The sequence below is a fragment of the Stegostoma tigrinum genome, chromosome 13, assembly GCF_030684315.1.
Source record: "Stegostoma tigrinum isolate sSteTig4 chromosome 13, sSteTig4.hap1, whole genome shotgun sequence".
NCBI lineage: Eukaryota > Metazoa > Chordata > Chondrichthyes > Orectolobiformes > Stegostomatidae > Stegostoma > Stegostoma tigrinum.
Window position 1 is genome coordinate 16,889,220 of NC_081366.1, and position 24,956 is coordinate 16,914,175.

The window sequence follows — 24,956 nt, forward strand, 5'->3', positions numbered from 1 at the left end:
TCATTCTGAAGCTTAAATTTGAATTAATAGTGTATGTTAGTTCTCAGGCACCACCTTGCTGTAGGTTGATAGCTATTGCTTTGCTAATCTGTCAGGTCTGCGCAGAATTAAACTTTATAGAAAGTACTAACTCAAGGTAACAAACCTATGATGTGATATTTTGCAAAGGACTTAAAAGGTGTTAATAGACTTGTCGCTATTACTTTTCATCAGGTTTTTCTAACTGGTAGTGTAATGTATAAGCGTTAGTCCAGTATAATCATTATTGATGCAAATTTTCTGTGTGGTATAGTTGATTACCTGATGTTTTCTTATAAGTAACAACTGAGTCGAATTGCATACTAATTTCAAATTAAAATATTGCATTGTAAAATATTTACTTTTAAACTTGTAAGGAAATGTATGCCTTTTTGATACTGGCTAATCCATCTGTCAGTTGAGCTAGTAATGATACTTTTTTTTATATACTCATTTCAATTGAGTGGTGTTATTTCCATTGCATGTAGAGACACCAAAAACACAATTCTGTAATGAGTTGCTGTAATATGGATTCTGGTACCTCATCGATGGTATAAGTTCTAAAATGTGCTGCCATCTTTCACATGACAAATTACTGGTAGGCAGTGCTACCCATTTTTGACTAGGATTACTGGTGCGCCAAAATACTGATGCTGGTGTTTGTAGTCACACAGATGACTAATCATGGAATCCTAAACAGAAAAGAGTCACTCAATTCCATGTGACTGCCAAAACTTTGAATTGGAGCTATCCAGTCAGTTCACTGATCTTTCCAATAGCCCTGAAATTATTTTTCCTTTTTGGTAAGTTTACTTCTCTTCAGAAAGTTGTTACTCAAATTCCTTCCACCACTCATGCAGAGCTTGAGAATCATCGCTCAAAAGCTAACCGGTCTGTTCATTTCCACTTGGGCTGAGTAAATTTACCCTTTACTATTTCTATTTGAAATTAGCCACATTTGAGTTTTCCTTCATCAGTCCATAATGTTTTGAAAACTTTGCCATTTAGCAAGTTTCATCTTTATGGATATCAGTGCCCATCATTAGACCTAAAATTCTGTTAATCCTCTCATGGATAGTTTTGAGATGTGGGAAGCTTCTGGGATAGTCTTTTTTTTGAGCAGAACTGATGTTCTTCTATCCTACCTGATTTCGTAATTCACCATAAAATTGTAAAATCATAACCCGAAATATTCATACTACTTGTGTATTTATCCATGGGATGTGGGTGCCATTGGCTAGGTCAATGTTTGTTCTTCAACGTAGATGTTTGTTAGAAGGTGGTGCTGAGCTGAGTCCTTGAATTGTTGCAGTTCTTGGAGTGTGGGTGCTCTCAGTATTTTTGACTTAGTATAAGTGGGGTACATTTCTTGCATTAAACAATTCTACAATAATATGCTGCAATTTATAACCTTTCAAAGCAGAAAGATTTATCTGCTTATAGACTTGTGCACTTTGTCTCCAATATGCAATGATAGGGATGTTCCACTAAATCAAACATTTTGTATTATAGGTTTTATGGAAAAAATTCTTCATATGTTCATGGTGGTTTGACTTCAAATGGAGATCCAGCAGAAGCAGTATATGGACAAGCGGTAATGGCCTGTCTTATATATATACAAATGTATAAAGTTGCCGACAAAAGCATCAGATGAGTCCAACTATTTCTGATATTTGCAGCTGCTTGCTGTAATTCTGGATTAAGCCAGAGTGTGCTCAGCATTTGGTTGCTATTCAAGGGGCGGTTTGCGATTTGAGACTTGCTACGTGAAACAAGATTCTTCCCATTGTGGCAGTTTGGATTCAGTGCTATAAATGCCTTGGCAGCCTGTTCAGTCTGATCTGCTTTGAGCTTCTGTTACTGGATTACTTAAGTATGTTCGTGTGTATAGCTGAGAGTTTGATATTTTCGTTACCTGATAATCCTGCTGCTAGTCAGCTTCTTCCAATTGTCTTGCTAGTCCTTATAGCATTTGCACTTCTTCCTGGTTAGCAATAAGGTGGTTTGAGCTAGTTATTCTTACTTCAAGGCTGATTTTAATTTGATAATTGATTTTTGATTTCTTCAAAGTTTCCAGCTTGTTTTTCTTTGGCAGTATTAGGTTAAGTAATAGAATTTTCCTTTTGAGCTTCTTAAGACTGAGTAGGCTGTGCTAATGTCACAGTCAATTCTTCTAAATCCATGCCATGTATATATTTAAAACTCAAGCTCATAAGGGTCCCACGTTGAAATGCAGATTTACTCTGCTTCTGCATCTGTACATGAATAATATGTTGTAAGCACCCGAACTATAAAACACAAAGCGAGAAATGACTTATCCTTGCAGTTTTCTTGCTGTTGGAAAGTATTTTCAGTAAACATTCTGTCAGGGAAAAGCTAGACACAATTACTGGGTCATGTTCACTATCCACATACCTGTATTCACTTAAGTTTGATGGTTGTTGATTTCCAGAATATGAAGAAAGAATGAGAAAGCCATTTGAGCCTATTCTTTGATTTAATAACATCAGAGCCTGACCTAAGATAGGAGACAGAAGTTGATGCTGAAGGATTGCTTGTCAGAATGGAAGCCTGTGGCCAGTGGTGAGCTGCAAGGATTGGTGCTGGGTCCACAGCTTTTTGTCATTTTAAAGAAGTGATTTGGATGTGAACTTAGGTAAGAGTAGTAAGTTTGCAGATGACACCAAAATTGGTGTAATGGACAGTGAAGAAGATTACTCGAGACTACAATGGGACCTTGATCAGATGGGCTGAGGAATGGCGGATGGAGTTTAATCTAGATAAATGCCAGGTGCTACTTTTTTTTCGTAGGGCATTATCAAGGCAGGACTTAAAATGTTAGTGATAGGGTCCCAGGGAGTATTGGTGAACAAAAAGACCTTTGGTGTGCAGGTTTGTAGTTCCCTGAAAGTGGAGTCCCAGGTAAACAAGATAGTGAAGAAGGTGTTTGTTATGCTGGCTGTTAATGGTCAGTGCAGTGGGTATAGGAGTTGCGAGATCATGTTGTGGCTGTACGGGATATTGGTTAGGCCATTTTTGTTTTTTGAAATGCTGCATTCAGTTCTCCTTTCCCTTCTATCGGAAAGATGTTAAACTCAAAATGGTTCAAAAAATATTTATAAGAATGTTGTCAGGATTGGAGGGATTGAGATGTAATGAGAGGCTAAATAAGCTGGGGTTATGTTTCCTGGAGCATTGGGGGCTGAGGGGTGACTTCAGAAGTTTATAAAATCAAGAAGGGCATGAGTGGGGTGAACAGTTAAGTCTTTCACCCTGAGGAGGAAAATCCAAAACTGTATAGGGCAGAGGATTAAGGTGAGAGGGGAAAAGATTTAAAAGGGACCAAAGGAGCAACTTTTTTTATCCAGAAGGTGGTGTGTGTGAGGAATAAGCTGCCAGAGGAAGTGATGGAGGCTGGTACAATTACAACATGTAAAAGGGATTTGGGTGACTGCATGATTAAAAGGGTTTAGAGGGATGTGTGCCAAATGCTGGCAAATGGGTTTCAATTAATTTGGGATGGACTAGTTTGACCGAAGGGTCCATTTCTGTGCTGCACATCTCTTTGACTCTGTAACTTAGCTGAACTCCTAGCACATGAGAAGCAAAATAACGTTTATGTTGTTAATCCAATACACAGTATGAAAATGAAGCAAGTCACTCATCATCTATAGAGAAGAAACAGCCTACGGATGTGGCTGACCTTTGCCCTATATTGTTTTTTAGTCAATTCATATCGTGACAATGTCTTAATGTGTCATTTACAATTTGAAGTACAATGGCTTGAGCAGAAATCTGCAAGATTCTCACTTTCACAAATTAAACATAAATGTCAAAATTGACTTTGACTATACCTATCTGATCTTTGTTTAAAGTAACAACAAAAAAATGTATTTTTAAATTGTGCTTGTAGTTTAAAATATTCGGATCTTCTATTATATGAAAGCTTCAGTTTAGATTTTTTCTTTTTATAGGAAATCCATAAGAAAGTTATGTCTCTTCAGTTCCGTGACTGCCACACAAAGATCAAGCATGTGGATGCTCATGCTACATTGAATGATGGAGTAGTAGTACAGGTCATGGGTGAGCTGTCAAACAACAGACAGCCAATGAGACGCTTCATGCAAACGTTTGTTCTAGCTCCGGAGGTATGAGAACTGGTTCTGTAATGTCTTAAGCCATAGTCCCTCTTTTGAAGTATGAGACTTGTGATTAGAGAGACTGTTTAGACTGTTTCATTTTCTGACTCACTGAAGCTTATTACTTGTGTTTTATTTTATTTCTATAAATGGAAGATAATTAAACATATTGAATATATTGGCAGAAATTGCTGGGCAAGTTTCTCAGGTCTGGCAGCATCTACTGAGAAGAAGCAGAATTAACATTTCACATCCAGTGACCCTTTGTTAGAATTGATTGTAGATATGAAAACGTTGGTATATGTGCTGAAGCTAGGGTTGGGGGAGAACTACAAGTGGAGATGGAGGCAAGAGAAGGAGTAGTTAGGAAGACAAAGGAATGGGTAAAAGTCAGCCTGGAAGAATCAATAGCTGCTAATGGGCAACATTAATGGCTGACAGAGGGTTAGTTGTGGTAGCAGCTCATGTGATGACAAGCTTGGTGTGTGTGGGGAAAGGGGTTAGGACATAGGAGAAAATGCTCAATCTTTGTGCCGCATTCTGAGATGCGCACTCAGTGCCATGCATCGCTACATGCACACTCTTGATCTCTCTTTGGCCTCTCATAACTTCAGTGCCCATCTAGCTCATCTTTAATATGTCCACTGATCAGGTTTTGCTTGTTAATCTCCTCTGGAGGAGAAAATTCCTTCTGTGTTTTGGACAAGGGGTAGCTATTAAACTTTTTAAGCATTCCAAATTTTCCCATGACATGAAAGAGTAAACGCCAAGCATACATTTCAAGTGTCCCCACTTAGTTAACCAGTATTCTAACCGTGCTGCTTTATTATCCCCAACATCATGGGCTCTTATCCTGTGTAGAAACCTTTCTGTGTGACACCATTTCAACTCCTACATTTATAAACCACAATTTCCCTTTTTTAAAACTATGAATAATGCATGCCACTTTCAATTGTGATGCCATTACGTCTTTTACCTTGTCTAGTTACCATATTTTCTTGTCTTACTAATGATATTCTTAGGCTGTGTTCATGTTTCTGATGTGCAGTGAAGTAAATGTTCAGTAGTTTCAGAGTGTGAGGTGGGACAGGGTGGAATCCCAGCTTGACTCTTGATTTCTGTAGTTAGTATGCTGTGACTTGCTATTATGGCTTGTCTATGGAAATTGGCCACTTGGTGAGGTGGTGGTGGGTACCTGTGAGTGCAGTTCCACCAAGGAATTAATCTTTTCAAAATGGGGCATGGCAGAAACAAAAGAAGTTAAACCAACCTAATCTAATTTAATTTTGTTTTTCTCAGGCCCCTCTTCAGTCTTTCCAGTTAAACGATACTGCCCACATATTTAACCTGTGGTGCTAACATTGAGCATACTACAGAGTGAGGTACACAATATAAGGAGGAAGAAAATATTCATTGATATTTACTTTGCCCCATCTTTGTTTCTATCAGGGTTCTGTTGCAAACAAGTTTTATGTCCACAATGATATTTTCCGCTATCAAGATGAAGTCTTTGGGGATTCAGACACCGAGCCTCCAGAAGGTGAGAAAATAGATGTTTGTGATCTCTGAAATTAGCAATGTGCAACAGCCACATTATTTACTCATGAGTTTCATGCCATGTTAAAATTTATTTTAACCTATGGATAACTTGGTTGTCTGCAATATTGTTCAATAGCGTAGTAAGCATAAACATAAAATGTCAATTTATCAAATATTTAGTGAGGAATATTAAATTAATATTTAATGTTATTAACTTGGGAAAGTTTAAGTGTGGGTTGCAGGTATCCACAGACTATTCTTACAAGCTTACTTATGAATTGGTTTTTAATACTAACCATGGGTGTATTTCAAGTATTTTCAATACCTTTTGGTTTCTGTTTTCCTTTGATTTAGTGTATTCATATTTGTTATCACTTGGACTGTGAAGAGCAAATTATCTTGTCTACTATTTGATGATAGGGCTGCAACAAAATTTTCTCTCAGAATTTTCTCCCAGCTCTTGTCTGGCTTGTGATCTCTTGGAGTTTAAAGATTAAATTCTCATCTTGGTTTTTATCTCTTCCCCTTGCCATGTCCCTACGTATGTAACCTTCAACTTCTGTCCATCCTTTGTTCTGCTAATTCTGACTCCTTGTTCTGGAAGTAGTTTCTGAAATGTTGCTTATCAAACTTATTTCTTTATGTAACTAGACTAACTGACCCTGATGTCTAGCCCATATAACTGACAGAAGATTTTATTCATTATTTGAAATTGGTGATGTTTTCAAGATTTCTAAATTGATGCCAATTACTTGTGTTTATGATGAATACTAATCAATTTTATATGCCCTTTCTAAGCCAAAATATATACTAGTTATAAATATTTCAAGCCCTTATCTCTCAAGATTAGTGGGCTATATAGCTTGATAGCATGTAACAGTAAGATTCACTAAAAGCATATGATCATGGACTAATTTAACTGCTTGCAGCTAGAGTTCCAAAAAAAATCAACCCTGGCCATGAGGTTGAATTGGATCAGTGTATATGAAATCTTTTAAAACAAACTGGTGGTAGTGTTCAAGTAAAGGCTGAATTTTCAATTAAGCTTTCAGTGTACAATCTGTCACACTTTTCATGTGATAATATGTTGGACATGAAAAACCACATACACCCTAATTTCCTTCTAAAGGATGTGGACTGTAGTGAAAATACAATCCAAAGGGCACTTCTAAAGGCATGTTGGCCCTTGCTGTCAAGATCCCTATCCTGCTCTAGTACTGAAATGGATCTTGCCCATAAATCCATTACTTATGACAGTAGCCAAGGTGAATGATCTCTCTTCTACATTCCTGACCTGTCTGTGGCTTTTGGCATCATTAATGACACCATTTGAAAATGACTGCTGTTGTCCAAATGGTAAGGCTGGTCTTTCCCAATCCCACTTTTTGATCTATCCAGATGTGGCCCAAATATTGGTTATATTCGTATGCCCCAAGCACCAACCTCGGTGGTTTCTCCTCTTTTGCGACATTGCCTTTTGCTGTCTTCAAATGATCCAGGTGTGACATGAACTACTTGGCATAAATATCTAATTTTTTTTGAAGCAAGATCATCTGAAAATACAAGGATGGAGTTAATGGAGAGTAACTGTCTCCCCGGCAACCGTGCAAAGCTGAACCAGAAGGTTCTCAAACGTAGGCCACGTTTGGCCCCAAGATAAACTGCTGACGAAAGACTCCCCAACCCACTAGTACCAGCACCTCTTCTCCCCTAGACATCTAGAGTACTCCAGTGCACTCTTAGTCTTCCATGTAAACTTGAAAACTTCAAATCCTCTGTGTCCTAATCAATGCTAAATCTTGTTCACCCATCAACCTCTGTTTGCCGAGCTAACTTGTAGTTAAGAAATATCTAATGCTTGTTCTTAAATCCAGACAAGAATTTTAATACTTGCTATCTGATGTACTGCATCCCTAGAAATATTTGTGCTGATTCAGATCTATTCTCTGAATATTTCCACGTTTTCAGTGATCCATATTGGTGACCATGCATTTAGTTCCTCTTCCAAAGAATTTTCTCTCTGAATCTCTATGCAGTCTGTCTCTTAAGACCCACTGAAATTTGCCATTGCCACCAAGCATTTGGTCATCTGTCTTAAAATCTTTGTGGTCTGATGTCAGATTTAGTTTTGTAATGTCCCTATAGGATCTCTTACTGCATTAAAGGCCCTATTATATAAGCGTAGCAATGGCGTTATCACTGGATTAGTAAACCTGAGAACCAGAATAATGCTGTATGGTCATGGGTCCATCCCACTGTATCATAATATGAAATTTGAATGCATTAGACAAAAATCTAGAGTTGAACTGCTGGTCTAATGGTAACCATGTTGATTATCAAAAAACTCACACTGCCTTTAAGAAGGGAAGTGTGTCATCCTCAGTAGGTCTGACTTGCTGACAAGTCCACATTCATAACACTGTCACCTAAAATATTTCTTGCTGTCATCCTCTCTGCCGCCGCTCCACTTCCCAGGCCAACGCATCAAGTTTTAACATTCTTTCTGGATGGCAGGATCACAGAATGTACTCTGGATGGGCAACTTCATTGTCAACCATAGAGTGACTCAGCAGCACCATTGCTGACCATACTGCTCAAGTCCTAATAGGCATGTCTACTAGTCCAGTCCTGCAACAGGCCATGAGCGAACTTGACCTCCTCCTTGCTAATCTATGTAACAGATGCATCTGTTCATGATGGCAGTATCAGTAGGAGTAACCATCAGACAGTTCTTCTGAAGATACCTTCCCTCATGCTGTGCACCTCTATCACTGTACTGGGTGGGATATATTTCCAGCAATTCTAACAACTGAAGACTGGGCATCTGTGAGGTGCTGTGAACCAGCAGTAGGGGCAGAATTGTATTCAGTCATAATTTTTATCTTCGTGGCCTGGATTATCTATTATCATCAAGTGGATGATCAGACTTGGGTACAATCAAAACTGTAAGAGGGCGTCCAGAAGTATTATTTGTAAAAATGAATAGTGTACTTTTTGAAGCTACAGCATAGGGCTGCTTGCATTCTACTCTGCATAAGGAGATTGAGATTTATAGAAGTAAGCAATCTCTTAATGAACAAACTATGCCTCAGCTCTGCAGTCCTGCTTTCAGAATGGTGCTGAACAATGAAGGCAGTTTACTGGAGGTAGCAGCTTCATCCCCAACATATGGGGGAGCCAAGCACAGCGGTGCACAAGATCTTGCGGAAACATTTGGAACAATCATCAGCCAGAAATTCCAATTGGATAGTCAATCTTGGCATCGAGCCTCCCAGATCACAAGCAACGCTTATTGAGCCATTTTGATTTGTTCTAAGTGATATCAAGAGTCTATGAAGGCGCAGGTTATTGTGAGGTTAGGAATACAGATGCAAAATGACTGGTGGTCAAAACTGGCAGAACAAACACAGCAGAATGCAGACACTGGCAACACCAGAGCTTTTTGACTGTCTGCGCACGATGTATGGACCGACCCGCCAACTTCAGGCCCTTTTGCACTCTGCTGAAGGTGCCGGTTTGCTTACTGACAAAGAAGCCATCATGGAGCGATGGACAGAACACTACGAGAACCTCTTCGCGAACAATTGCCAAGTACAAACAGCGTCCATCGATAGAATCCCGCAGCAGGACATTAGATCCGAACTCGACCGTCCACCAATACTGGATGAGGTTCAATCCGCCATCTCTAAGCTGAAACTCCACAAAGCCCCCGGTATCGACGGAATCCCTGCAGAAGTATACAAATTAGGAGGAACTTCGCTCCTGAACGAACTCACCAACCTATTTGCACTCTGTTGGGGATGGTGAGGTGCCAGCTGATCTATGTGACTCTGTGATAGTCTCCCTGTATAAGAACAAGGGTGAGAAATCGGACTGTTCGAAGTACAGAGGTGTCACTGCTGTCTACGGCTGGGAAGATTCTCTCCAGAATCCTCTTGGACAGACTGATTCCCACCATTGCGCAGGACAACCTGACAGAACAGAGGCACATGCGACATGATCTTTGCACTACGCCAACTTCAGGAGAAATGCCGTGAGCAGAATGTTGGACTGTACGCGGCATTCATTGACCTCACCAAAGCCTTCGATACAGTCAGCCGCGACGGTCTATGGAAAATCCTGGGGCAGCTCGGATGCCCTCCTAAGTTCTTAACCATCCTACAACAACCTCGTGAAGGTCAGAGCGGCAAGGTGAAATACAACGGTGACCTATCGCACCCGTTCCCCATCAGCAACAGCGTGAAGCAGGGCTGCGTCTTGGCACCAACGCTCTTCGCCATCTTCTTCAACATGATGCTGCAGGAAGCGAAGGAGGGCTTCACGAACAGCATCTGCATTCACTTCCAGATGGCAATATCTTCAATCTGCGCCGCTTCCTTGCACGCACGAAGACAACACAGGAACCCATCATGGAGCTGCTGTATGCGGACGAGTGCGCCGTACTCTCTCTCACAGAAGATGCGCTACAGACTGCAGTGACGTGCTTCTCCGAAGCCCGAAAGCCTTTGCAGCTAACGATCAGTCTGAAGAAGACGGAGATCCTGTACCAGAAGCCACCATGCAGCGCATACCACCCACCTCGAATCTCGATCGATGGCCACCCCCTCAACACAGTCGAACGTTTCACGTACCTGGGAAGCATAATCTCCAACGATGCTATGGTCACAGGAGACGTCGACAGTCGCCTTGCGAAAGCAAGTAGCACCTTCGGGCGACTACGGAAGCGTGTATGGGGAAACCACTTGATAAGCATGTCGATGAAAATCCAGGTTTACAAGGCTGCGGTCGTCATCACACTGCTCTACGGCTCCGAGGCCTGCATTCTGTATCGGAAATGGATGCGGCTGCTGGAACGATTCCACCAACGTTGCCTGTGCTGTATATTGGGCATCACCTGGCAGGACCGCGCATCTAACAACGAAGTGCTGGAAAGGGCCCGGCTCCCCAGCATTGAAGCGACCCTTCTGAAACAACTTCGATGGTTGGGTCATGTATCGCGGATGGACAACACCAGAATACCCAAGACAGTGTTCTTCGGGAGTTCTGCAACGGCAAAAGAAACCGCGGTGTCGCACGCAAGCGCTATGAGGACCAACTGAAGCAACAGCTATCTCAGGCCGGCATCGCCTCAACGGAATGGCAAAAGCTGGCCTCTGACAGGGACGCATGGCGGAAGTAAACTGCGACAGAGCAGTTTGAATGTTTGAGGAGAGCAGCTGCACAGGACAGACAGAAACACAGGAAGGAGCCCTCATCTCAAGCCCCGCTGTCCAGAGCATTCCCCTACCCGCACTGTCCCAGGATCTGCAGGTCCAGAATAGGACTCTACAGCCACCAACGATTGTGCCAATGAAATCACTGACGAATCTCTTCCCAACTGATCTTCGCAAGCGAAGAATCTGCCTGATGAATACAGAACATTTCGGCAATAGTACGGAGGATTATTGTGCTCCAGAACTAGCCAGGCTATTCAATATGGTTATAACACTGGCATCCATCTAGAAATGTGGCAGATTGCCCAATTATAACCCGTCTTCTGAACTGTTTCCACTGAGTTTATACCATTTCTTAAATAAGCTGATCAACACTGTCACTAAGAATATCACCACTCCCCTGCATAGCCATGACCTTTGATCTCCCTACTTTGTATTCAGTTCCCCTCGGAATAAAAGTTAACATTTTTCAGTGTTTTAGGTAAGTGTTGTACCCACGTTGACTTACTAGGGCACCTGACTTTCTCTGCATCTCTGAGCCTTGCAATCTACCACCATTTAGACAAGGTGTTTTTTTTTGCTTTTCTTGTCAAAATAGTTGATTTTACACTTTTCCCCCATTGTACTTCCACTTGCCAGATCTCTCATGACTCACTTAACCAATCGTTTTAGCTTGTTTATGTCCTGTTCGTAACTTGCCTTGCTACCTATCTTTGTGTCATGAGCAAATCAAAATCTTGGCACACCACATTTTGATACCTTGTCAGTCAGAAAGTGAACTGTTTATCTTCTGTTGTGTCTGTTAGCTATTGCATTTTACATCCGTGCCAAATGTTACTCACTGTGCGGTTTTATTTTCCCCAATAACTTGAGATACCTGAGTGCAGTACAGTGCATCCACTGGTTTCCCCTTATGCACAGAATGTTGCCACCACGAACAACTCCAATGAATTGGTCAAATATGATTTCCCATCTATAGAACTCTGCCTGATGGCCTTGAATTTTTTTGAGTGCTATGCTATAATGCTATTTATAACTTCTAACATCTTCTCCACGACAGATGTAAAGCAAATTGGCCTATAGTTTCCTGCTTTTTCTGTCACAGTGAAGTCTGTCAGGTGCTGGGGACTTGTTGTTGTCTGACCTTAATAGTTTACTTGGTACCTGGTGATTGTAATTTTCATGACTTCCTCCCATTTACAGCTGGTTCTGTGACATTACTACTGCTAGTGTAGACTAATGCAAATATTTGTTCAATTCAACTGCAGCTCCTTTTATTTTCCATTAATTTCACAGTACATTGTATGACAGTGGTCAATTGGCTAAAATTTTTTTTGACGCACCTAAAATTCTTATCATTGTTTTTAACTTGCAGACTAGCTTTCGTATTTAATTTTCCCTCCATAATAATTTTCTGGTTGTTCTTTGTCTTTATTTTCTTTCTATTCCTTCACCTTTCACCTATTTCTGTGTAATTAAATGCTTTTACATTTGATATTTAACATTTTCACTTGACCACGGGGCCTTCCCTTGGAATATTTACAGTTTGTAATGTCTTCATTCTTTGTACAGGGGTTCTAAATGTATGAACTCTATCTCGGATCAAAATGCAGTTTTAAGAACCTGATGTACGAGTGTTCCCTATACTTGCGTGCAGCTCCTTTTATATTGTCCTGTATTGAGTTCCGACTTGCTTACATGTAAACTTCCAAGCAGACTCCAGAAAGTAATGTGTTGGCAACCTGGGAACTGCCTGCATTTTGAAATTTCCTCTTAAGTGTCCTGTTGTTGCACCATCTTTTTCCCCCTTTTTCCCCCCCACTTCACTTCTGTTAGTTCTGCATTCATGCTGTCATAATTGCCCTCAATTAAATTTAAAGAGCTGGTCTTGAATACAGTCTTCTCCCCGTCAGACTAATTGATTGTAAAATTCAGCCCTGTTGTCATCACTGCTACCTACAGATACTGTCACAAAGGTCAATTAATCCTATGTTATCTAATTTTAGCCACTACCACGTCCAGTATAGCCTATTATCTGGCTGACCCCAGAACATGCCCTATTAAGATACTGCCTGAAAAAAAATTCTAAGCACTCCTTATATAGGCTGCTTTTGCCCATATGATTTTTCAGCGTATATTTGGGGGAAAGAAAACACCAGAATTATCACTGTACCTTTCCGAGAAATTCTCATTGTTTACACACGCACGACTTGCCTTGATCATTTCTCATCTCTACCCAAGTTGCTACTACGTCCTGTTTTCATGAAGTTAGTTAATCCCTCTACTATGCTCATACTGTAATTACGTAAAGATCTCACCATTTCAATTAACCTTGGTATCACACTAGTACCAGACAGTGACTATCTCAGAATCAAGCTATCATCCAGATATATTCAGTGGTATTACTATTGCTGAATCCTGAAATATTATCATTCTGGGAATTACTGTTGGCTGGAAACTGTGCCATTTAGAGCAGGTCAGAGTCTGGGATTTCTGCGTTGAGTAACTCGACCTAACCCCTAGACCTGCCACTGCAGCTTAGAACTATCCAGGAAAATTTCCTCTTAATGTTTACTACCTCTGTCACTGCTGCGTAATGGTAGCTGTCTATAGATGTTAAATGCACTGTAGTAACTAAAGGCTTTTTAGACAGCACCTTCCAAACCTGCAACCTCCACCACCCAGCAGAACAAGAGCAGCAGATGCACGAGAATACTACCACCTTCAAATTCCCCTCCAAGCGATATGAAATGTTGACTTGGAACAATATTACTGTTCCTTTTAGTGTTGCTCCGTCAAGATCTTAGAACACACTCCCTAACAGCGTTGTGGGTTTCCTACACCAAATGGACCACAGCACTTCAAAAGATTAGTTGGCCACCGTCGTGCTGAGGGCAGTTAGGCAAAGGCAACAAATGCCGTCCTAGCCAATAATATTTGTACCTGCCCACAAGGGAATAAAATCTGTATGAATGCAGGTGGTGGTTGTTTATTGAATGTAGTTCAGAAAGGCATATATGGGCATTATACAAACATTTGGTGTTATGTTGCCTCTTTGGGCAATAGTATAAGCTTATGAAAGTGAGTTGATTATTGTTTGATTTATTGTAGAGTCCGAGGAAGAAGTAGAGGAACCTGAAGAGCGTCAGCCATCACCAGAAGCTGTGCAAGATGATAGTGGAGTTTACTATGACCCAGCTGTGAGGTAATATCCTTTGTTTCTGGTTGATATTTTTCATTTTAATATCTAGAAACTCACATTTAGTGGGTTTTTTTCCGTAGAAATGTTTTATGCTATATGCTTGAGTTTCCTGATAAGACTTTTTCTGACTTTGCATTGTTCTCCCCTTGTGAGGAACCATTCTCTATCTGCCTTTCAGTATTTCAAAACCATCACCAATTTAAGACCCCTATTAGATCATACCTCAGCTTTGTTTTCATATGAGAATAGAGTCATCCAGCATAGTGACACACTCTTCAGTTAAACACATGCATGCTGACCAATTTTCTCAAACCAAACCAGTCCCGTTTGGCCTGTGCTCCTCGAATCGTTGCCTATTCATGTACCTCTCCAAGTGTCTTTTAAAAATGTTGTAAGTGAACTTGCATCTACCACTTCCTCTGACAGTTCATTCCACGTATGGAGCATTCTTTTTATGGAAAAGTTGCTCCTCAGGTCCCTTTATGAATCTTTCTCTCTAAGATTATGCCCTGTACCTTTGAAATCCCCAATCCTAGGGAAAAGATTCATCTCATCTGTGCCCCTGATGATTTTAACAATCTCTATGCAGTCACCCCTCAACCTTGTACTCTCCAGTGGAAAATACTTAGCTTAACCAGTCTCTCCATGTAACTCGAATCTTCCAGTCCCAGTGACATTCTTGTAAATCTTTCCTGCATCCTCTCCAATTATTTTTCTGCTATTTCTTTATTGTTGCCTGTGGTATTATCCAGTCATCCCTTAACATAGCTATTACCCTTTAACCTTCCATTTATTGATTTTGTCTGTAATTGTCTGTAAAAGGTTTTTTTGATGATATATTTCATAGTTCCTCTTTGCCTTCCTGTTTAATAGCTACTAGATAGTTATTAGTTACAAGAGTGAATAATAGCATGTAGTTCGAACAATAGTACACCATAGGAATTGGTGTCTGAGTAGATGGATTGAACCATGGTTGCTCTTAAAATTTAAATAATACAAATGAATCGCTTTTAGAACTCTAGCTGTTGGGACCATTTACTTGAAATTAATTTTGATGGATACAAACAGTACTTTGCAGTGTAGTTGATAATGAAACCACTTTCGCTTGGTTAGACAATAATAGGGTTAGTCTAGATTTTACATGTTTTCGGCAGTAGTGATAGTGCTGAAGTGATATGCTGTTGGTGTATCTAGGTTCTTAGTCTCTAATCTTTTTCACTCGGTACTTTTTTTATTCAGTTGTGGGATGTGGGTGCCAATAGCTAAGCCAGCATTTATAGCCTGTCCTTAGTTGCCCTTGAGAAGGTGGTCTTGAACCCCCTGCCGTACATGTGCTGTAGGTATACCCACAATGCCATTAGGGAGGACATTCAGGATTTTGACTGGGCAACACTGGGGGATTGGTGATATATTTCCGAGTCACAGTAGTGAGTGACTTGGTCTGGAACTTGCGTGTGGTGGTATTCTGTACGTATGGTGTCTTTTGTATTTCTTGATTACGGTAGCTGTGGGTTTGAAATGTGCTATCTGGGGTGTCATGGTGAATTTTTACAAGCTGCAGTGTAGATAGTACGTGCTACTATGACAGTGTTGGTGGAGGAAGTGGGAAGGCTGAAGTATTCCATTGTACTCCGGCCGCGTGCATTACAGGTGGTGGACAGAGTTTAAGCAGTAAGTTGAGTCACTCGCTGCAGGATTCCTAGTCTCTGACCTCTTGTAGGAACAGTATGTGTGTTGGTCCAGTTCACTTTTTTACATTTGTGCTTCCAAGGTATAGAAGTCTTATAGCCAAGTGTTGGAAATTGGGTTAAGCTAATTAGATGTTTTTTGACTGTAGACTTGATGGGCCAAAGGGTCTCTTTCTCAGCTGTAGCCCTTTATGACTCTATATGGTTCTGTTTTATCCAGAACAGATTTCTTGTCATCTCACTGAAGCTAGCCTTTTTCAATCTTGATGGCCTGTGTTTAACTTCCTTGAGCTTCTTCATCACTATTGAAAACCTTTATCGTTGTTGACTGAATGCTCCCTAGAGTACACTCGATCCACCTGGACTAGATAACCTAGTTATAGCAACATGCTACAGAAGTGTCTATGTTCTATGTCAGAAATTCCTTCCCCTTCCTTTCATTCGATTTCTTCATTATTTCAATCACTCTTTAGGTAATTTAGGTCCCCACAGTCACTACTGGATAGGTTTTGCACATCTATGATTTCCCTGAAGAAGTGTTCATTAATCTCTCACTATTTTGAGGCCTGTGCAGTTTTACAAATGTGACTGAGAAAGGCATAACTCTGTTCTTAGTCCTGTTTATTTCCCGTAGCATGTTCATTATCGAAAGGCATTAGGATGACTTTAGGGAAGACAGACATGCCTTTTTCATCATGGAACTGTGTGTCCACCAGGCACTTTTTGATTGATGGTAGCAAATTAATGATGCTGATGCTTGGATTGCTGACCAATAAGTTAATTGATTTATTTAATCTGGATACACTACCTCTTCTTTCACCATCCAATTGCAGTAATGGATTAGAGGAACCTTTAGAAGAACACATTGTTGCATCAGAGCCAGAACCAGAGCCACCTGTGGAGGAGGTAAAGCCTGAGCCTGTGTTGGAGGAGGAAGTTGCTGAGGATCCTGTTGTAAAATCTCCATCCCCACCACCTGCGGATCCAGCACCTGTTGTAGCTGAAGATTCCAGGGTATGAATATTTATCTTTGATTTGCTGTAGGTATTGTGATCTTAATTTTAAATATTCATGTGTGGATGAGTGTGTCACTGGCTAGGCTGGCATTTATTGCCATTCTGTTAAGTACCCTGCAGAAGGTGGTGGTGAGTTTCTTTTTTTTTTAACCGTTGCAGTTATTGGGATGTAGGTTCATCCAGAGTGCTGTTAAGAAGGCAGTTTTGAGTATTTTTCCCCAGCAACTGTAGAAGGTATAGCAGTAAAGTTATGTTTCATGGTGTGTGCTTTGGAGGGGATCTTGTAGGCTTTGTTCCCCAGAATCTGCTGCCCTTGATATCTGCCACACAGAAGGACATGGATTTGGAAGCTGCAATTGAAGGAGCATTGTGGGTTTTTTCTGGTACACTTGTGGATGGTGTAGTTTGCTGCAGTCAGTGGTAAAGGGAGTGCATATTGATGGTGGTTGAGGTGCCTGCCAAGCAGGTTGTGTGTGTGTTGTCTTTCCTGGTCAAGCTTATTGATTGTTGTTGGAGTTACATTTATCCAGGCAAAAATAGACTGTTCCATTGCATTCCAGTTTGGGTCCACTGAATGGGAGCCAGGAGATGTGTTTCTTGCTGCAGAATTCCCATCTTCTGACCTGCTGTTTTAGGCATGGATTTATGTCGCTGAACCAATTCTGGTCAGTGGTAACCTTCACAGGATATTGATGTTGGGAGATCACACATTGTTAATGCCATTGACTCTCAAAGGGAGATGGTGAGATTCTGATGGAGTTGATCAGTACCTGCCACTTGTATGGCATGAATGTTAGTTTGCCCCCATTCAGCACAAGCTCCATGCTGCCTGCATCTTACAGCTGATAGCCAAGGCTGCTTCAGTACCTGAGGAGTCATGAATGGTACTTAAAATTGTGCAATTGCCAGCAAACATCACCACGCCTGACCTGTGAACAGAGGGTTGTTGATGAAGCAGCTGAAAAGTTGTGCTGTGGACATTACCCAGTTGCACTTGGACAGTTTTGACCTGAAACTGAGATCTTCAAAAATAAACATTTTTCTTTTTGTGTTGGTATGTCTTGAAGCAGCAGAGGAGTTTTCCCCTGCATTTCATTGACTCTGGTTCAGCAGGAGTACCTAGATGTAAGTGAAGACACTCTCTTGCCTCTGGAGTTTGATTCTTTTGTGTTTAGACCAAACTGTAATGAGTTAGAAGCCAAAGTACAGCCCACACTGATTACTAGCGAGTAGGTTGTTGCTGAATGTGTCACTAGGTAGAACTGTAGTTGACCCCATTATCACTTTGACTGAGAACAGGTCTGACGTAGCAGTGATTAGCCAAGTTGTATCTGCCATCTGTAAATATCAGACACAACAGAACTGTTTTCCACATTGATGGAACAGCTTAGCAAGGCGTGACAAGTTCTGGAGCACATGTATTCAGAACTATTGCAGGATTGTTGTGAGTTACTTTGTCATAAATAGTAATTCATCAGGCAAATAGATCCAGTTGGTGATTTAATTGGGTCATTGCACATTTGTGAAGGCTTTTGATATAGTCGGGCTCTATTATTGCAAGTCTTCCCTGTTAAGTTGTGATAACATGGAGTAAACTAAATTGGTTGAAAACAGAGATAGTAAGAACTGCAGATGCTGGAAAATCAGAGCTAACAAGGTGTAGAGCTGGATGAACACAGCAGGCCAAGCAGCAGCATAGGAGCAGGATGAGGCATTCCACTCCTGTACATCTCGGATGTCCTCGTTTTTCAAGGACTGCAACTAGCCAGCCCACCTTCAGTGGTTGAAAACACCCTTGACTGTGTCTCCCGCATTTCCCGCAACTCATCCCTCACATCTCCTACCTGCAATAAAAACCAAAACAGAATCCCCTCGTCCTCACGCAACCTCCAGATCCAATGCATCATCCTCCGCTTTCGCCATCTGCAATCCGACTCCACCACCAAAAATATTTTTCCCTCCCCACCCATATCTGCCTTCCGGAGGGACCACTCTCTCCATGACTCGCGACCACTCTCTCCATGACTCGCTTGCCTGCTCTGCACTCCCCTCCAGCCTACCACACCTGGCACTTTTCCTTGCAACTGCAGGAAGTGCTACACCTGCCCCTACACCTACCCCCTCACCCCCTCACCCCCCCGCCCGCGCCCCCCCCCCCCCCCAAATCCCAGGCTCCAAGAAGACTTTCCACATAATCAGATGTTCACTTGCAGTATACCACATTAGGATGTGCATCTGCTGTTTCTGTTGTGGCCTCCTCTACGTTGGGGAAACCAAGCGGAGGCTTGGGGACTGCTTTGCAGAACACCTATGCTGGGTTTGCACTAAACAACTGCACATCCCAGTCGCAAACCACTTCAACTCACCCTCCCTCATTCCTCAGATGACATGTCCATCCTGGGCCTCCTGCAGTGCCATAACAATGCTACCCAAAGGTTGAAGGAACTACAACTCATTGCGCTTGGGACTGCTGCAGCCCAATTGTATCAGTGTGGACTTCACCAAGCTTCAAAATCCAACCCCCTCCCCCTACTGCATTCCAAAACCCACCCAGCTTCTGCCTCCCTAACCTGTCCTTCCTCCCATCTATCCCCTCCCCAATCTCCTACCTACAATCCTCCTCCCGCCCCCTTGACGTGTCCGTCCTCCCTGGACTGACCTGTCTCCTCCCTACCTCCCCACCTGGACTCACCTTTTATTGGCTCCATTCCCACCTCTTTGACCGGTCAATCTCCTCTCCACCTATTTTCTCCTCTATCCATCTTCTATCTGCCTGCCTCCCCCCACCCCCCCTCCCAATTTATTTCAGAACCCCCTTCCTCTCCCCAATTTCTGAAGAAAGGCCTAGGCCTGAAACATCAGCCGTCCTGCTCCTATGATGCTGCTTGGCCTGCTGCGTTCATCCAGCTCTGCATCTTGTTATGTGTGGTTGAAAACACAAATCTGTTAATGCTGGGGACCTCAAGAAGAGGTTAAGGTGGATCATCCACTTGTCACCTTTAGTTAAAGACAGATGCAAATACTTCAACCAGGCCTTGTGCACTGGTGTGTTGACTTTCCCCATCACTGAGAGAAGGGCTATCTGTGGAGCTGTCTCCTCCTCCTAGTTTAATTATCCACCACTATTTGTGACTGGATGTTGGAGTTTAGATCTGACAGTTGAGATTCCATAGCTCTTTGACCTGCTTTTGCTATTTGTCATGTCAGTGGTTCTGTGCTGTAATTTCACTAGATTGACACCTTTTTAGGTATGCCTGGTGCTGCTTTTGGTGTCCTGTCAACTCTGTTCATTGAACCTCTTTTGGAACAGTGGTTGCCCCCATCCTTGATTGTGAATTTATTGATCATACATGGCGTCTAGTTATAACCAATTGATAACTTGCTCACTTGCATGGAGCTATAACCAGTACAAAGTACTGAACAGTTAATTTTTGGGCTGCTTCAGTTTGTGAAGATCCTGAGTAATGTATGTTATTTACCTGTGCATTTTTGGCATTTATTGCAAACTGCTAATTGGTTCTTAGTTTCTAACGATCTTCACTGATTTTTCTCTCCAGACGTTCTCCTGGGCTTCAGTAACCAGCAAGAACCTTCCCCCTAGTGGCGTTGTCCCTACCACTGGAATTCCACCTCATGTTGTCAAAGCACCAACGCCACAGGTAATGCATTAAATTATTAATGTTGGAGCTGCGGTTCAATTTCATTCTCCCATTACTTTTCCCAATGACTGCAAGAGGTGCAGCTCACTTGATGTCAGATGCTGTTTTCTTCTTTGCCAAAACAGCTACTGATCATCTCTATGTCCAGCCCCACCATCTGTTAACACGTGCTTGCTGACTAGTGATCAAGGACCCTGGGATGTATTTTCCTCCTTGTTAAATGCTCAGCCACTGGAGTTGATTGTGTACCTCCAGCTAATGGCTACCACTCCTGACTAATGAACCAGTACCTGTTCCTCCATGTCGAGCACCATTTGGACGAAGCACTGACCTTGGAAAGGCCACTGAATCAATTCTCAGTGGAAAAATTCAATGCCTGTCACCAAGAATGGCTGAGCAGGATCACTACTGATCGAGCTGGTTGAATCCTTAAGGGTGTCGTTATTTGATGCTGAGGCTACCTCCATCTTGTTCTTTGGCATTGACACTGTGCAAAATAAGACTGACTTCAAACGGATTGAGCAAGCCAAAATTGGGTATCCATTGACATATGGGCTATCAGAATTTGATTAAACCACAGGCTGTAACCTCCCAGCATGGCCTACTGTGCACTCTGCTGTTAACATCAGACTGGGAGCTCATCCCCTGGTACAATGAACAGTGCAAGAGAGTGTGCCAGAAGCAGCAGCACGCATACCTAAAAATGAAATGTTAACCCGGTGAAACTGCATTTTCAAGGCTTGTCCATTGCTGCCTGTTCTCAAGGTGCTGAGCTGCAGAGGTGTCCATCTTGAACCAATTTGATTCACTCCGCATGACAGCAAGAAATGATTGCACACACTGGATACTTTATACGTTAGGCTGTGACAACATGAAATAGTAATATGATCTGTGCTCCAGAACTAGCAGCATTCTAATCAAGCTATTAAAGTACAGCTGCAGCACTGGCATTTACCTAACAATGTGGACGTTTGCCCAGCTGCATCAAGTGCACAAAAAGCAGGGCGAACCAACTCTGCCAATTGCAGTCATTTTAGTCTACTCTCGATCATCAACCAAATAATGGCAGAGGACATTGTTAGAGCTATCAAGTTGTACTTGCAAAGGAGAATTCACTGCTCACTGGCGCTTGGTTTGGGTTCTGTTGTGGACCCACTGCTCATTATGGCCTTGGTCCAGCCGTGGACAGAAAGCTGAACTCAACGCGATGCAAGAGTGACTACCTTCATGTCAAGGCAACATTTGACTGCATAAGGCATCAAGGAGCCTGAGCAAAACTGAAGTCAATGAGAGTCTTGATTTGGAGTCATACCTAGTGCAGAAGGAGTTGGTTATGGTTTTTCATGGTCATTGTAGGGGTTCTTCAGGGTAGGGTCATAGGTAGAGCTGTCAGTAGCTGCTTCATGGGTAATCTTCAGTCCATAAGATCAAAAGTTGGGATGTTCGCTCATTGCTGAACATTGCACACCACATGTGACTCTTCAGGTACTGGTACAGCCTGTGCCCGTGTGCAGCAAGACCTGGACTGTACCCAGACTTGGGATGACATCCAGGTGCCAGGCGGTTAACCACATCTATCAAGAGAATCGCACCATCACCTTTTGGCATTTAAATGGATGACCATCACTGGATCTTCCAAGTATCAACATCCTGCAAAGGTTACCATTGACCAGAAACTGAGCTGGATCAGCCAGTTCATATGAAAAATGCGACTACAAGAATAAAGCAGATTCTTTGAATACGTAGCCTCCAGTCTCCACTACCATTTCACCCTTTAGGGATAGGAACCATTGAGACATTTTGGTATTTAAATGAGCATTTAAAACACTGTAGCTTGCAAAATATGGGCCAGGTGCTGGAATCCCAGTTATTATGGTGCAGAAGGAAGCTGTTAGGCCCATCATGTCTCTCATCTCCTGTGATAGGGAACTAGGTGGGCATGAAATCAGAATAGAATAAATAGATGCTTGATGATTGGCATAGACATGTTTCAGAAAATGGCCTTCTTCTGCACTGTTTAAAAAATCTCGACAAAATCATGGGGTAGAAGGGTATGAGTAGTCGAAATTTCTCCCAATGTAGAAACGTCGATTACTAAATAACATAGGTTTAACATTAACATTAGGGGTAAACTAAAAGAATGAGTTTTTTAAACCAAGGTTAATGGATGTTTGAAATGTGCTGCCATCAGGAGGTGGGGAGACAGATAGGATAGTAACGTTTAAGAGGTATCTTGACCGATATATGAATAGGCAGGGAATAGAGGGATACCTGACTGCATAGAAGTAAAACGTTTTTAGCTTAGAAAGCCATCATGTCTTGGTGGGCCAAAGAACCTGGTCCTAGTGCTGTACTGTTCTTTGTTTCACACCCTGTTGCTAATATTGTATTGCATTGGTTTCAAATACTGAATCCTCAATATGTAACCTTGCATTTGCAGCATTTTTGCGAATTTTATTGCTTGGATTTTTCTTGAAATCTGAGCAGAGTTCTTTTTGCTTATTTATAGCCCCGACCAGAGACTAAACCAGAAATACAGATTCCACCACCAAGGCCTCGTGATCAGCGCATTAGGGAACGGCAGGGTGTGCCACCTCGGGGCCCCAGACCAGGTAAAGTGCTGTTATGCAAGAAATTATGATGGCAGTACCATTTTTAGCAGTAGTTGGATATCTGCCACATACTGTAAAAGCTTACAACTGTATGACAGGTAGTTAGAAAATATGAGATGACACGGTGCATACATGAGCATACCAGCTTGAGCTTCTTGCGTGGATGTAAATTTGCAGGAGTATTTGTAGAAGAGTTACACACATACCAGTTCTCATGTTCAATTTCATAGTGCTAGGTGGATTGACGAAGAACTGATTCAGCAACTAGAGGCATGGATGTTGGTATGAGATGCTATGGACTGTCAATAGCATCAGAATTATGTACTGCCACAATCTATCAATTTAGGGTTAAGACTGAACAATAGAAGATTTATTTCACACAAAATGATTATGCTAAATTTCATTTCACTGTAAATTTTGTTCTTAAGATGAAATTGAAACACTGACCTTTTGTTACCAGATCTTTTGGACAGGTTGTTTATGCTCAAATTTTGTTTTATTGTACTAAACTGCAGATTCAGAATTGTTGTTTTTGGAACTGTACGTCCTTTTATCCTGGCTGTGAAACATTAAAAATTTTCTTTAAGTTGAGGCATATGATGTCTTATTAGTGGTTTGGTAATGGAAACAGAGCTTTGAGGAGGTGACCTTTCAAGTAAACTCAGAATACAACAGTTAAGCTAGGTTGGCATCTGGAGAGATTTACCTGTACTGTGCATTTTGAGTGACTGGTGCCATCTTAATGATTTAGCTGTGAATGATTTCATGTTAATTTTCATGAACGCTGTAAACATTTGATCTTGGCCTGAAGGCACATGAACTGCAGTTTTATCTGTTAGTAGCATGAACATTCACATTCTGAGCAGCCACGTCATGACTAAGCGTTCCTCTCTTATCACCATCCAGTCAGTTAGCAAATTTTGCTTCCGTGAGGGAATAGTAGAGGAATGTGTTGGGTGTAGTACCAGGTGTTTGACAGGTGTGTATGACTTAAGTTGCTAAAAAGAAAAAGCACCAGGCTGTAGACAGGTAAGTATTATAATCAGCCCACCACTCCAATGGTTTACTATGAATTAAGGAAATTTGTGAAAGGAGGTAGCTCCATCACCATAATGCTCAAAGTGTGAGGGCAAACAATTTAGGCTGAATTATTTTCATCAATCTTTGACTAAAGTCTGCAGAGGGTAATCCTTTGTGATTCTGCTGGGCTCATGATCACTAGTCATGCCAGTTTTCAGCCTTTAACTTGTAATTAACAGTGTTATTTTATGTTTGAGTGTACTGGTCACGGCCAAAGTTACTGATTATTCTGACTACAGTGCTAAAGATCACTGCTGCCGAACTCGGTTAAACTGATCCAGCACAACTGTGGCACTGGCATATACTGGTGATGTGCTGAATTGCCTGTGTATATCCTACACAAAGTATAATAAATGAGTGACCAATTGCCTGACTCCTGTTCATTAATGTAGTGATGGAAGGAGTCATCTATAGTGCTGTCAGGAGGACTTGGCATGTACTTGTTGATAACACGATTTACTGATGCTCAGTTTGTGTACTGCCACAACCACTAGCTGCTGACCCTGTAAAAGCTGCTGTCCAATCATAGGATTTTTTAAACATGCACATCAGAAATTGTGAAATGTTTTGACCACTGTGACTGTTCCAGGATGGGAGTTCTAAGGTTTTGAGCTACTAACACCACTAAAGGATATATCTCCAAGCCCAACTCGTGAGTGGCTTGGAAGGAAAATTTCAGGTGGTTATGTTCCCTTGTATTTGCAACTCTTCTACCTTCTACATGGTGTGATGAACATGGGTTTGGAAAGTGCTGTCTCAGGAGCTGTGATAAATTTCTGCAACGTATCCT

General features: G+C 41.7%; 1 protein-coding gene across 5 annotated transcripts in view; it reads left to right on the plus strand.

Annotated features, from left to right (window-relative positions):
* Nucleotides 1–24,956, plus strand: part of g3bp1 (GTPase activating protein (SH3 domain) binding protein 1) — a 33,325-nt gene that overhangs the window by 2,317 nt on the left and 6,052 nt on the right. For all 5 annotated transcript variants that reach the window (XM_048543711.2, XM_048543710.2, XM_048543709.2 and 2 more), the window contains exons 3-9: nucleotides 1,531–1,612; nucleotides 3,993–4,166; nucleotides 5,607–5,697; nucleotides 14,021–14,114; nucleotides 16,633–16,813; nucleotides 20,373–20,474; nucleotides 22,984–23,086. In XM_048543711.2, coding sequence (XP_048399668.1) covers nucleotides 1,531–1,612; nucleotides 3,993–4,166; nucleotides 5,607–5,697; nucleotides 14,021–14,114; nucleotides 16,633–16,813; nucleotides 20,373–20,474; nucleotides 22,984–23,086 — 827 coding nt within the window. The remainder of the gene's footprint in view (nucleotides 1–1,530; nucleotides 1,613–3,992; nucleotides 4,167–5,606; nucleotides 5,698–14,020; nucleotides 14,115–16,632; nucleotides 16,814–20,372; nucleotides 20,475–22,983; nucleotides 23,087–24,956) is intronic.